This window comes from Mercenaria mercenaria, chromosome 16 (assembly GCF_021730395.1).
Source record: "Mercenaria mercenaria strain notata chromosome 16, MADL_Memer_1, whole genome shotgun sequence".
Classification (NCBI taxonomy): Eukaryota; Metazoa; Mollusca; class Bivalvia; order Venerida; family Veneridae; genus Mercenaria; species Mercenaria mercenaria.
In genome coordinates this window covers 62,590,566-62,603,728 of record NC_069376.1, presented here as the reverse complement: position 1 = coordinate 62,603,728, position 13,163 = coordinate 62,590,566, and the positions used below count along the sequence as shown (strand labels likewise).

General features: G+C 36.1%; 1 protein-coding gene across 1 annotated transcript in view; it reads right to left on the bottom strand.

The window, feature by feature from the left end:
- Positions 1 to 12,070, bottom strand: part of LOC123540989 (uncharacterized) — a 92,735-nt gene extending 80,665 nt beyond the window's left edge. The window contains exons 1-2 of the mRNA XM_053527249.1: positions 11,939 to 12,070; positions 3,884 to 3,960 (exon numbers count right to left, since the gene is read on the bottom strand). Coding sequence (XP_053383224.1) covers positions 3,884 to 3,953 — 70 coding nt within the window. The 5' untranslated portion in view covers positions 3,954 to 3,960; positions 11,939 to 12,070. The remainder of the gene's footprint in view (positions 1 to 3,883; positions 3,961 to 11,938) is intronic.
- Between the last annotated feature and the right edge of the window lie 1,093 nt (positions 12,071 to 13,163).

Below are 13,163 nucleotides of genomic sequence, written 5' to 3'. Positions count from 1 at the left end.
AGGGCGGGGCCTCTTTTCAACCCAGGGACACAATTTGAACAATCTTCATAGAAAACCATTAGATGATGTTACATGCCAAATATCAAGGTTCTGAGAGGTTTGGTGTAATTTTACCCAGTTGTTTTGAAGAAGAAGATTATTTTAGAAAATGTTGACGGACGGACGACAGACGTTGAGCGGTCATAAAAGCTCACCATGAGCCTTTTGCTCAGTTGAGCTTTAATAGTCTCTCCTAAGGCCTTTGAATTCTATGATTAAATTAGGCTTTTCTGTCTTCTGTCTCAACAACCTGACTTGACTATGCTCCGCTGTATATGAGCATAAATGGTCTAGCTAGACGTGTATTTACAGGACATTGCTGTGTCATTTGGACACTGTAGTATTTACAGGACTTTGGTCTGCTGTATATGTGGACAAATGGTCTAACTAGATGTGTATGTACAGGACACTGGTGCCCCCGTTCCTATCACTGCATGCGTAATTTTGACTAAGTCTAATCTGGCTGTGTGAAATACTAATTACAAGAGGGCCATGATGGCCCAATATCGCTCACTTGAGTAGAGTTGTTTGCTTGAACAAATTTCTTAGCTAAAGCTTTAAAAGCAAGAAAATTTGGAAAGTGGGTCAAGGTCAAGACTATGCAAGATTACTTTTGGAATCTGTAACAAAATATTACAGGTTGTCCAAATCCTTTTGCTGTAGCTTAGAAAGTATATCAATAGGTCACATTCATGGTCACTGAAAGTCAGTTTAAAGATCGGCATGCTAAACTATACATCTCATCCAAATTTCAAAGTTGTACCCTAAAAAACAAGAAAGTAGGCCAGAAGGTCACTGAAAATCAGTTTTAAAATCAATGTGCAAAACTGTACATGTCATCCAAAGTTCAAGGCTGTGTCTTAAAAACAAGAATGTAGGTCAGTAGGTCACATTCATGGTCACTGAAAGTCTGTTTTATGATCGATGTGCAAGACTGTATAAGTCATCCAAACTTCAAGACTGTACCTTAAAATCCGTAAAGTAGGTCAGTAGGGCAAGGTTACAGTCAAGTGACCCCTAATTACTTGGTCTCATAAAGTAATTATAAATAAACAGCCAAGGAAATATGATCAGATAACTTTTAAAGTAATTTTCCTATATAACTCATATAAAACAAATTGATCCTCGGGGCTGGGCCACATCTCACCTTAGGAACATAATTTTAACAATCTTTTTAGAGATCCACTAGGAAATGCTACATACCGAATATCAAAAGCCTAGGCCTGGAAGTTTTAGCCAAGAAGATTTTTTTAAAGTTTTCCTATGTAAATCTTTGTAAAACTTGGGAATCCCAGGGCAGGGCCCCTTTTTACCCCAGAGGCATAATTTGAATAATGTTGGTAAAGAACCACTAGGCAATGCAACATACCAACAAGAGGGTCATGATGATCCTGGATCGTTCACCTGAGTAATATGAGCTACATATTTCAAATTTCAAACTGATGCTAAAATATTAAGAAGGTAGGTCAGTAGGTTAAATTCATGGTCACTGTGAGTCAGTTTTAGGATCGGTGTGCAAAACTGTACTTGTCATCTAAATCTCAAGGCTCTATCTTAAAAAACGTAGTTCATTAACTCAAGGTCAAAGTCAAAAGACCCCTAATTACTTTGTGTCATCAGGTAATTATAATAAAACAGTCTAAGAAATATGATCAGAAATTTTTAAAAATATTTTTTCCTATACAACTCATGTAACAAGTGTCCCCGGGCCAGGGCCTCTTTTCACTCCAGGGGCGTAATTTGAAGACTCTCGTTAGAGAACCACTAGGAAATGCTACAAACCAAGTATTAAAGGCCTAGGCCTAGGCCTTGAACTTTAAGACAAGAAGATTTAAAAAAAATCCTATATGTCTATATAAAACTTGGGAACCCCGTGGTAGGGCCACTTTTCACCCCAGGTATTGATTGAATAGTCTAGGTAGAAAAGCAAAAGGTAATGCTTCATACCAAATATCAAAGGTCTTGTGGTTTCAGACAAGAAGTTTTTTTCCCTGTATAAGTCTATATAAAATTGGGACCCCAGTGGTGGGGCCTCCTTTCAACCTAGGGTAATACTTTGACCAATCTTGCTAGAGAACTACTAGATGATGTCACATACCATATGTCAAAGCCCTAGGCCCTGTGGTTTTTGACAAGAAGATTTTCAAACTTTTTTCCTAAATAAGTCCCAGGGGAATAATCTTGGTAGAGTATCACTATATCATGCTATACACCAAATAAAAAGCTCTGTGGTTTTGGACAAGAAGAGTTTTAAATTTTTTCCTATAGGTTGCATGGCAATTAGAGTTCTGCTTAGAATTAAATTCCTTGAACAATTTTGAAAGGGGGCTACTCAAGGATCATTCCGGTGAAGTTTGGTGTAAATATCTCCAGTAGTTTTGAAGAAAAATAATTTTTTTAGAAATTGTTGATGGCAACACGACACACGACGCACGACACACGACGGTCATTGAGCGGTCAGGCGAGCTTAAAATCAGAAGCATAGGGCTTACAGTTTTAGACAAGAAGATCAAATTTTTTTCCTATATAAGTCTATGTAAAAGTTGAGACCCCCGGACGGGGCCTCTGTTCACCCAGGGGCATAATTTGAACAATCTTTATAGAGGACAATTAAATAATGGCACATGTCAAATATTGAGGCTCTATGCCTTGTGGTTTTGGACAAGAAATTTTCAACGTTGTCCCTATATAAGTTATGTAAACCATGTGACCCCCAGGGCGGGGCCATATTTGATGCTAGGAAAATAATATGAACAACACTGGTAGAGGACCACTAGATGATGCTACATACCAAATATAAAAGCCCTTTGACATGTGGTTTTGGACAAGAAGATATTTAAAGTTGTTTTTTTTTCCTTTTGATTGCCATGGCAACCAGAGTTCTATATGGAATTCAATTCTTCTTTTCATTTTTAAAGAAGACCATCCAAGGACATCCTTGTAAAGTTTCTTCAAAATTGGCCTGAGGAGATGTTGTTTAAAGGAAAGTGTGGACGGACGAACGAATGGACTGACGCAGGACGGAAGGACGCCGGACGGTGAGCAGTCAGAATAGCTCACCCTGAGCTTATGGTGATGACTCCAGGCAAAATACTTTTTGCGACAAAGGTACATTTCAAGTGTCCTCAAGTGCCTGAGCAATGTATTTAAGACCACATACTACTGAAGTGCATTTTAAGAAGCATTGAGGATTTCCATATTGCTGTTTCGGATCGTTTCAGTGGTCAACGTGACGTTTGCCACAAGAACCATTTGGTACAATTACATGTAAGTGGATCAAACTTTCTTCATGCAGTTCCTGTAATGGGAATATTTTATCAATAATGTTCTCTAAAATTCTGATAATGTTACTTTTGCACTGAAATTTTGAAAATAATTTTCCTATCCTTGATTCACAACCCATTCAGTTACTGTTATTTTATCAAAATCATACTTTGCCTCCGGACTGATTTACATTTAAGATCTATTGTATTATATTTGATAAATATTTGGGCAGTAAAGATGACTTGTTAGCAATGAAATTTAAACTTGTAAAAATTATTGTGATATATAGTTACTTATAATGATTGGAAATAAATGAATTCAGAAGGCATATATATGTGGTTTTCAAACTTCAGTTTTGGTTCAGTTTGTTAAAATATTAACTGCAAATCATGGGCCATACCTTCACTAAAATCAATCAATTAGAACATGTTGATGGTCTGCAATACTATAGCTTGGCAAAGATCAGCATCAGTTCAGTTTGGTGTAGATAGGCAGTGCCGTGTCAGAGGTGTTGTGGGAAAAATATTTTAAAAAAAAGAGACAGACTGGAATATACATTTATAATAACTAAAACACTTACGAGCATGAACTACAACAGCACAAGTCAAGCAGGAAACTGCTATCAGCACTTTCATTTTCAATGTTACCATCAACAATCTGAAAATACACACACACACACACACACACACAAAATTAACAGCTTTGATAAAATATAAATGCTAAGATACAATAGTTAAATGTCTACTGTTATTACATATCTACCAGTACTTTTATTTATAGCTTTAACTAGAAGTAAACCTTATAAATAGACAGACAGAAAGTATAAAGTCCATGATAATCATTCTTTAAATAATTCTGTAGGCAAAAACACGCCAAAGCCTCTGCAACTTTTTCTATGTCCTGGTTATACTCAAAATACATACAACCTACTGGCTAGCAACTTTCACTAGCAGGCGGCAAATGATTTAATAATAAGCATACTATTCTAAGGCAGGTTTTTTTCCTGTAATTACTTACATACAATGAACTTTTTCAAGCTAATTTTCATTACAAAATAAATGCTGATAAAAATGACTTTTTCTATACACTGACATTCAACAAACACGTCGATTCCATCTCATGTACTGCATTTATAGGCATTGCAATTCTATTGGCAGAATTTCTAACACCATAGATCATTATTTGCAATAACCACTTAAACATGCGAATCAGAATATGCTCTCACAGGAAAACAAAACTTTCTGTTAGAAATTATGAATTTCCGTATTTCCATGCTAGACCAATGGCTAAACTTCCATATTTGGAAGGATTCATCACTTGCATGACAGTTTCTAATCAACACTGGCTCAGCAAGGAAACGAGTCTGTCCAAGCTTGACTTCTTTAAAGTGATGAATACTTTGTATCAAACCAGGAAAGAAATATTTCAATGGATGTAAGGAAAAAACATTGACAAACAAGAGCTGTCAAAGGAGACAGCTCGTTCGACTATTTCGATGCTGGATAGTGAAACTGGGCACATCTGACGAAACTGGAGCTGTCACTGGAGTGTTAAATGACTCCAACGGCGGATGAAGATATTGCACAATAGCTTGAGTTTGTGTCAAAAATATTAAAAATAAGAGAGGTTAAGAAGAAGTGTATCAACACAAAATATAAGTATAATTCTAAGCAAAAAGGGGGCATAATTCATAAAATATTGATACGAGAGTTATGCACCTTGTCTCATATGATGTGTGGGTGATGTGGAACAACTACTTTAAGTTTGAATCAAATGCGTTTCGTAATAACTGAGATATAGTGAAAATGTCTCAAAATTAACGTTGAGTAAAAGGGGACATAATTCATGAAAAATTGTTGCCAGTGTTATGCACCTTGTGTTATATGATGTGGGTGATAAGGTGAAACAACTGTTTTAAGTTTCAAATTCATTTAGTAATAACTGAGATAGAGTGAAATTGTATAAAACTTTAACCTGAAATTCTAAGTAAAAAGGGGGGTAATTCATGAAATATTGGTGCAAGTTGTGTCATATGATGTAAGTGATGATGATGAACAACTATTTTAAGTTTGAATCAAATCCATTAAGTAATAACTGAGATATAGTGAAAGTACATCAAAACCTAACCTGAAATTCTAAACAAGAGGGTCATGATGACCCTGGATCGCTCACCTGAGTAATATAAGCCACATGTTTCAAATGGCAACCTGATGCTAAAATATTAAAAAGGTAGATCAGTAGGTCACATTCATGGTAACTGAAAGTCAGTTTTAAGATCGGTGTGCAAAACTGTACATGTCAAAAAAGTAGGTCAAGGTCACAGCCGAGAGATCCCTAATCACTTGGGGTCATCAGGAAATTATAATTAAACAGTCTAGGAAATATGATCTGATGATTTTTGAAGTATTTTTTCCTATATAACTCATAATTTTAACAGGTGACCCCCAGGGCGGGGCCTCTTTTCACCCCAGGGGCATAATTTGAACAAACTTGTTAGAGATCTACCGAGCAATGCTACATACCAAATATCAAAGGCCTAGGCCTTGAACTTTCAGACAAGAGGATCTTTATTTTTTTCCTATATAGTCTATCTTAAACTTGGTACCCCCAGGGCAGGGCCTCTTTTCACCTTAGGGACATAATTTGAAATATTTTGGTAGAGAAACACTAGGAAAGGCAACATATTTAATATCAAAAACCTAGGCCTTATAGTTTCAGGCAAGAAGATTTTTAAAGATTTTTCCTATATAAGTCTATGTAAAACTTGAGACACCCTGGGGCAGGGCCTCTTTTCACTCCAGGTGCATAATATTAACAATTTTGGTAGAGGACCACAAGGCAATGCTACATACAAAATATCAAAGGCCTAGGTCTTGTGATTTTAGACAAGAAGATTTTTGAAGTTTTTTTACTATTTAAGTCTATGTAAAACTTGTGACCCCGGGGCGGGGCCTCTTTTCACCCAAGGGGCACAATTTGAACAATCTTCATAGAGGACCATAAGATGATGTCACATGCCAAATATCAAGGCTCTACACCTTGCGGTTTTTGGACAAGAAGAGTTTTAAAGTTTTTCCTTTCGGTTGCCATGGCAACCAGAGTTCTATATGGAATTAAATTTTTTGAACAATTTTGAAAGGGGACCACCCAAGGATCATTCCTGTGAAGTTTGGTGTAATTCTACCTAGTGGTTTTCAAGTAGAAGATTTTTTAGAAAATGTTGACGGACGCACGATGCACGACACACGACGCACGACACACGACGGACATTGAGCGGTCACAAAAGCTCACCATGAGCCTTTGGCTCAGGCGAGCTAATAAAAGGGGGGATAATTGATTAAATATTGGCACCAAAGGTATGGGCCATGTGTCATATGATGTGGGAGATGATGTGGAACAACAACTTTCAGTTTGAATCAAATCCATTTAGGAATAACTGAGATAGAGTGAAAATGCAACAAAACTAACCTGAAATTCTAAGTACAAAAGGGTGGATAATTCACGATATATTAGTTTGAGATTTACGGCCCTTGTGCCAAATGATGTGGGTGATGATGAGAAATAACCATTTTAAGTCTATAGCAAATCCATCAAGTAATTACAGAGATAAGGAGAAAAAGGAGAGTGTAAAAGACTTGAACAAAGTTGGGGACATGGAAAGACGCCGACGTAAGGGTGAATAGGATAGCTCTCCATTTACTTCGTATAGTCGAGCTCAGAATCCAGCTCCTAGTCATGATATAAGTATATATGAAACCTGAACAATTGGAAAAATTATAATTTAGCTGACGCAGCATGAAACTATTAAAGCTTTTTTGTTTGTTTCTTGGTTTTCAGTTGAATGCAATTTTTAAACAATATTTCAGTTTATGTAATCATGATTCAGACAATAAGATTACGTGTTACAGTGCTGGTCTATACTGCGCGAAAGTAATTGACAACTTCCCCATTTGAATCAGAAGTGGCGGTCAAAGGACTTGCAATCTATGGTCTTTTACAAAATTTCATTAACAAATATTCATCTGACCAAAGGATCAAACTCGTGACCACTAGACTGACAGTCATGCTTGACAAACTGAGCTACATGGATAGGAAATTAAAGTACAAACTACTGCTTGATAGGAGCAGATAGGTTAAAGCACTGCAATGCAGAGCAATATACACATGTGACCTTGACCTTGGAGCAAGTCATCCGGAACATGCGCTCTGCACATCGTCTCAGTGTGGTAAACATTTCTGCCAAGTTTCTTTGAAATCCTTCCAGCAGTTCAAGAGTTACAGAGCGGAAATGAAACAAACTGATATGACTTTTGGCACCAATTGTGACCTTGACCTTGAAGCGAGTCATCCGGAACATGCGCTCTGCGCGTTGCCTTGGTGTGGTGAACATTTATGTCAAGTTTCTTTGAAATCCTTCAAGGGGTTCAAGAGTTACAGAGCGGACACGAAACAAACTGATGTTACCTTTAACTCCTAAGTGTGACCTTGACCTTTTAGCGAGACATTCGAAACATGCGCTCTGCACGTCGTATCGGTGTGGTGAACATTTGTTTCAAGTTTCCCTGAAATCCTTCAAGGGGTTCAAGAGTTACAGAGCAGACACCACATTGCTAACGGACAGACGGACGGACGGACGGACAGACGGACGGACACCAGCGTCATAACATAATACGTCCCTTCGGGCGTATAAAAATAACTCGAGTACAACAAGGGAGATAATTCAAAACTAGTAAGAGATTAGTTCTTACGCTTTGTACTTCCTAACTTACTTTCTTGAATATCCTTCTGATGTCGCAAATATTAAACGGGAAACAAGTACAAAATTGGAAACCAATCACACATTATTCAAGAAAGAGTTCTGGTTCTCGTGGTCAGACTTTCTCTCATTACATGAACTTTCTTTAAATTCCCTATATTTGTTGCAAATTAATCGTTCGGACAAAACAGCAAAATATGAAGTTTTTAAAACTATTTAAGACGGATTTATGATTTTTGAGGTAACATTACCTGACGGACTGGATTTCTATATCTCCTTCCCGCTTTTCATTGGAGGTAATATCAAGGCAGTCTGAAAGACAGCTATATCCCCCCGTGGTATAATGGTTTAAAGAATCCATTATACCAAATACTTCTTAGGCATTCTTTTCAGATAGCTTTTCGGTCAATAATAAGTCATGTACTTTAAGAATATATTTCGCATTCCTTTTCACACTTAGCTTTACGGTCTAGAAATTAGTCATGTGCATTAAAAATGACAGGTTACATTATATCGCCCAGTTAATGCATTGTTCAGCAATGCATGTTTCAAAATTACTAATTGTTTTGACAACTGACTAACTGGATAAATGACAGGGTAATTATAAACACCCGGTCTTTTGATCACGCCGCATGACTCAAGTCACGAATCATTTCTTTCATAAGCAGAAGTTTTGAGACAAAACTTCAGTATCATTCTGGTACTCAGTTAGGTTAGATACGTATGTCCGATACACGAAAAATGAATAAGTTAGGTTAGGGCCGAGGCAATTAACCCTTAGCCTGCTGGCGGCAGATGATTCTGCCTTTGCGACCAGTGCAGACCAAGATCAGCCTGCACATCCGTGCAGTCTGATCATGGTCTACACTGTTCGCTATTCAGTCAGTAATTTTTCAGTGAACACCCCTTTGAATAATAAGTGGTATGGCCCAAATTGAATGATGGATCGGTCCATTTTAGATATTTAGCAGGGTAAGGGCTAACGTTGAAGAATAGAAGTTCTGTTAATAACTGAGAAAATGTTAGTGAACTATGTTAGAGAATTATGAAGAAAGGCATTGATGTATATATTATCTTAGGACTTAGTACAATATTAAATAGTAGTTATCATACAGAACAGAGTTGTTATTGTTGTAGTTAGTATAGTGAACCTAAAACACTGTTACACCACACCCCATCGCTGCTAGTGAAAGGGTTGATAGTATTGGGTGTTAAGTATATTTTAGTGACCTTGACCTTGAACATGAATGGCTGACTCATAGGTTTTGCAAACCATCGCAATAAGGTGAACATTTGACCTAAGTTTCAAGAAAATCTTTCAAGTGGCTTAGCAGAAAAGGAGGGGGCAGGAAATTGAAGGCTCAAACATTTGAGTTGTGACCTTGACCTTGAGCTGGTATTGGTGCATTTTGAATTCTGCACATCGTATTGATAAGGTGAATATTACAGACAAGTCATATTACAATCCTTCAAGAGTTTTAAGAGATACAGAGCAGACACAAAATGAAAGGCTCAAACCTTTGACCTCCAGTTGTGACCTTGACCTTGAGCCAACAAAACTGACTCATTAGTTCTGCACATCGCCCTGATGAGGGGAGATGGTCATTTGACCAAAATGTCATGAAAATCCTTCAAGGGGTTTAGGAGATACAGAGCGGACACAATACGGAAGGTTCAAAACTTGACCTTGAGTTGTGACCTTGATCTTGAGCTGACATTTCTCACTCTGAGTTCTGCACATTGTCTTGATGAGGTGATCAATTGACCCAAGTTTCATGAAAATCCTTCTAGGGGTTTGAGTAATATGGAGCGGACACGATTGTTACGGACGGACTGACGGACGGAGACCATTCCTATAACCCGCACAGCCCAAAAACCCCACCACCATTCGAATGGTGGTGGGGGATTGAAAATGTCAACTAGCAATGGCTGCGTAGCTCAAGCGAGAAGTTTTGGAACCTACACACAAAATAACTTAAAAGATATCGGGAAGGCGTTAAATATTAATATTGCACAAAGCTTCATTCACTTGCTGATGTTTCAACTTTTGTACATGTATCTGGGAAGTTTAAGTACACATTTATAGGCCTAGATCTACTACTATATAAGTGTACACCCCCACCCCACCACCCAAATCCAATAAACAACTCCCATCTTATCTACTGCTTATCAGCGATTATGTAACAGTAGCTGATTAGAGGGCAATTAGCGCAGCAGGGCTCCCAACTAGATCATGAAGATGTGTGCAGTTGAGTTGAAAGAAATTAAGTTTCCTTCAGTGAATGTTGAATAATAGTACTAACTATTATTATTTTGACATTTTATAGATAATAATTATTATTATTTCAATATTATATAGATAATAATAATAATAATAATTATTATTATTATTACTATTATTATTATTATTATGTAATTATTATTATTATAATGTATAACAAATAAAAGAAATAATAAATATTGTAATGATATCAAAAATAATAATGATAATAAAGGGCTATAACTCACGAGTGCCTTAGAGCATGTACCAGGTGATCGAATTTGTCTGAGATTTTATGCTCATAAAAGTCATAAATATTGTGACAAGGTTGGTGAACACTGGATAAAGAGTACCTAAGTAATAGTTTGCACTCAGTGTGTCAGTTGTTTTTTTGTTTGTTTTTTTTTTTTCTTTTTTCTTTTTTTGATGTTTTAGTAATCCATCGGCCGTAATACAACATACACTGGGATAGTCCAGCTGACTGCCAAACTTTGCCGAGATACGATACCAAGATACATTGTAACTTTGGATAAGTACTGCTCAAGTTAGAAAGCGGACAACTTTAGTGATCACATAATATGTCCCGTTTCGAAACGGGGGTATAAGTTCATTATGGCCATTTTTACTTTTCTTCACCATAACGAAATTAAATGCTGTTGAAAAATATTCTGACATTAAAGCAATACTTAACAAACAAAAACTTAAAGAGAATTCCTATAGTTTTTTTCCTTTCATAGAATTTTTTTAAAATTCACATATATGATAGGAAATTTTGTACTGAAAGCAATGAACAAATAAAAACAATGGGTCACCAGACTTGTTTTTGTGAAAAATTGTTTTGAAAACACCCTCTGTTGCTGAAACTTCCATCGATTTTTCAACATTTACATAATTTTCTGCTTTTTTATAAATACCAACCAAAATATACATCAAGACAGCACAATAAGGTTGATTCTTTTTACAGATTTTATAATATACTTATTAGATATCATAGTCATATTTGTAATACTATATCCTTACAATAATGGGTAAAAATGAAAAATAAATCTTGTTTCCTATTCACTTTTGTGAACTTTTTTCAATGAAAAATACCCATAGTGAAGAATATTTTTTTATTAATTATTTAATAAGTTGATTACATGTATGTCTGCTAGAAGTTAAAAAAAGTTTTAAAAATTCTCAAATCTTCCTATATTTGAATACTAAATAATCTTAAAGGTGATATTGTCTTATCAGTACTAAGTCAATTGTCTTACATTATATGAACAACACTGTCTTTGTACTAAAATGCGATGTGAAAAAACACAACCACAAAAATGGAAAGTTACCTGGTAGGCATGATACTTGTCAATACAACATAAACCAGTATCAAAATTTGATTACTGATAAAACTTATCAAAAATGTTATTTCATTCAAGATTCCTCATATTTAAGGTTGTCTGTCACATGTTTCAACAAATGTAGACTTCATTTCAGTTTTCCATAGAAAGTGTCGGCTGCGGCGCAGAAAGATGCGCATAAAAACTATAGGAATTCCCTTTAACAGATGCAAAATGCTTAAAGTGTTCATTCTTTTTAGAATTATCTAAAGGCTTAAACACAATTATAAACATACATACGTTGTAGATATTAAACCACAAGTAATTTGTGATGAATTTTCAGGTACATTGTCCAAATGTCTTCACAGTTCACGTGAGACAAATGCTGACAACAGTGCTCTGATGAAAAAAAACTCCTGTAAAATACATATCAGGTACTGCAAAACACCAAAATTCAAAGGCACAAAGAAAATTTGACAGATATTCTTGATAGGTTTCAGATAAGAAAATATCCAAGCGAAATGTTAATCAAAATGTGCACACTGACATTCTACATGTAATTGTGCTGATTTTATAATTTTATTAACACTAAACAGATAGTGAAAAAGTCCTTATAGTGCTAATTTAAAGGCACTGACCTCCAGATTTGGCTAAAAATAACCTTTCTTTCAAATTGAAGTTTGGTCATATTATAAACATTAGAATATGAATTTTTGTTTCTAAAATATTTTAAAATTTCCAAGTCAAGAAAAAAGATGATCGCGCAGGGGAAATGAATCCATGACCGCCGCGGCAATAAAGACATTTTCCCGTCGTCGTAACCAATAGCGCTATAGCTTAAGTAGTGAATGACTTTAAAATACATACATTTATAATGAGAGAGTTTACCTTGAGTAAAAGCGTGACAAGCGTTTTTCGATTTTCATCGTAAAAAGTAGTTCTCATGTGTTTCCGTAACATAACATTTATTTCTAGATATCTTAAAACAAATATTTTTTTGTTGTCGAACGATCTGGAGGCATGCCGCTTTAACTTTGTGCTTATGCTGTAAATTTAACATTTAATACAGTACTGAAAATGTTGATTATTTTCTATGAGACACTTAAGTAACATCCTTTGTCCTCACCAAGTCTCTTTCAAATCAAGTAGTTTCTCCCAAAACTCACTCATTTAGCTCAATACATATACATGTAGTAGGGATCTTACTATGGATCTCGGGTTTATGAGTTCGATCCCCGGGCGGGGCGTATGTTCTCCGTGACGATGTGATAGATGACGTGTCTGATATCATTCGTCCCCCATCTCTGATTCATGTGAGGAAGTTGGTAATTTACTTGTGGAGAACAGGTTTGTACGGGTACAGTATCCAGGAACACAGGTTAGGAACACTGGTTAGGTTACTGTCTACCCTTACATAACTGAAATACTGTTGAAAAAAAATGACTTTGCAAACGAACATACACTTACAATATTTTGCTCTGAAACTTTTCAGCCGAGTTGGGGAAGGAGAAGGGAGAGGGAAGGG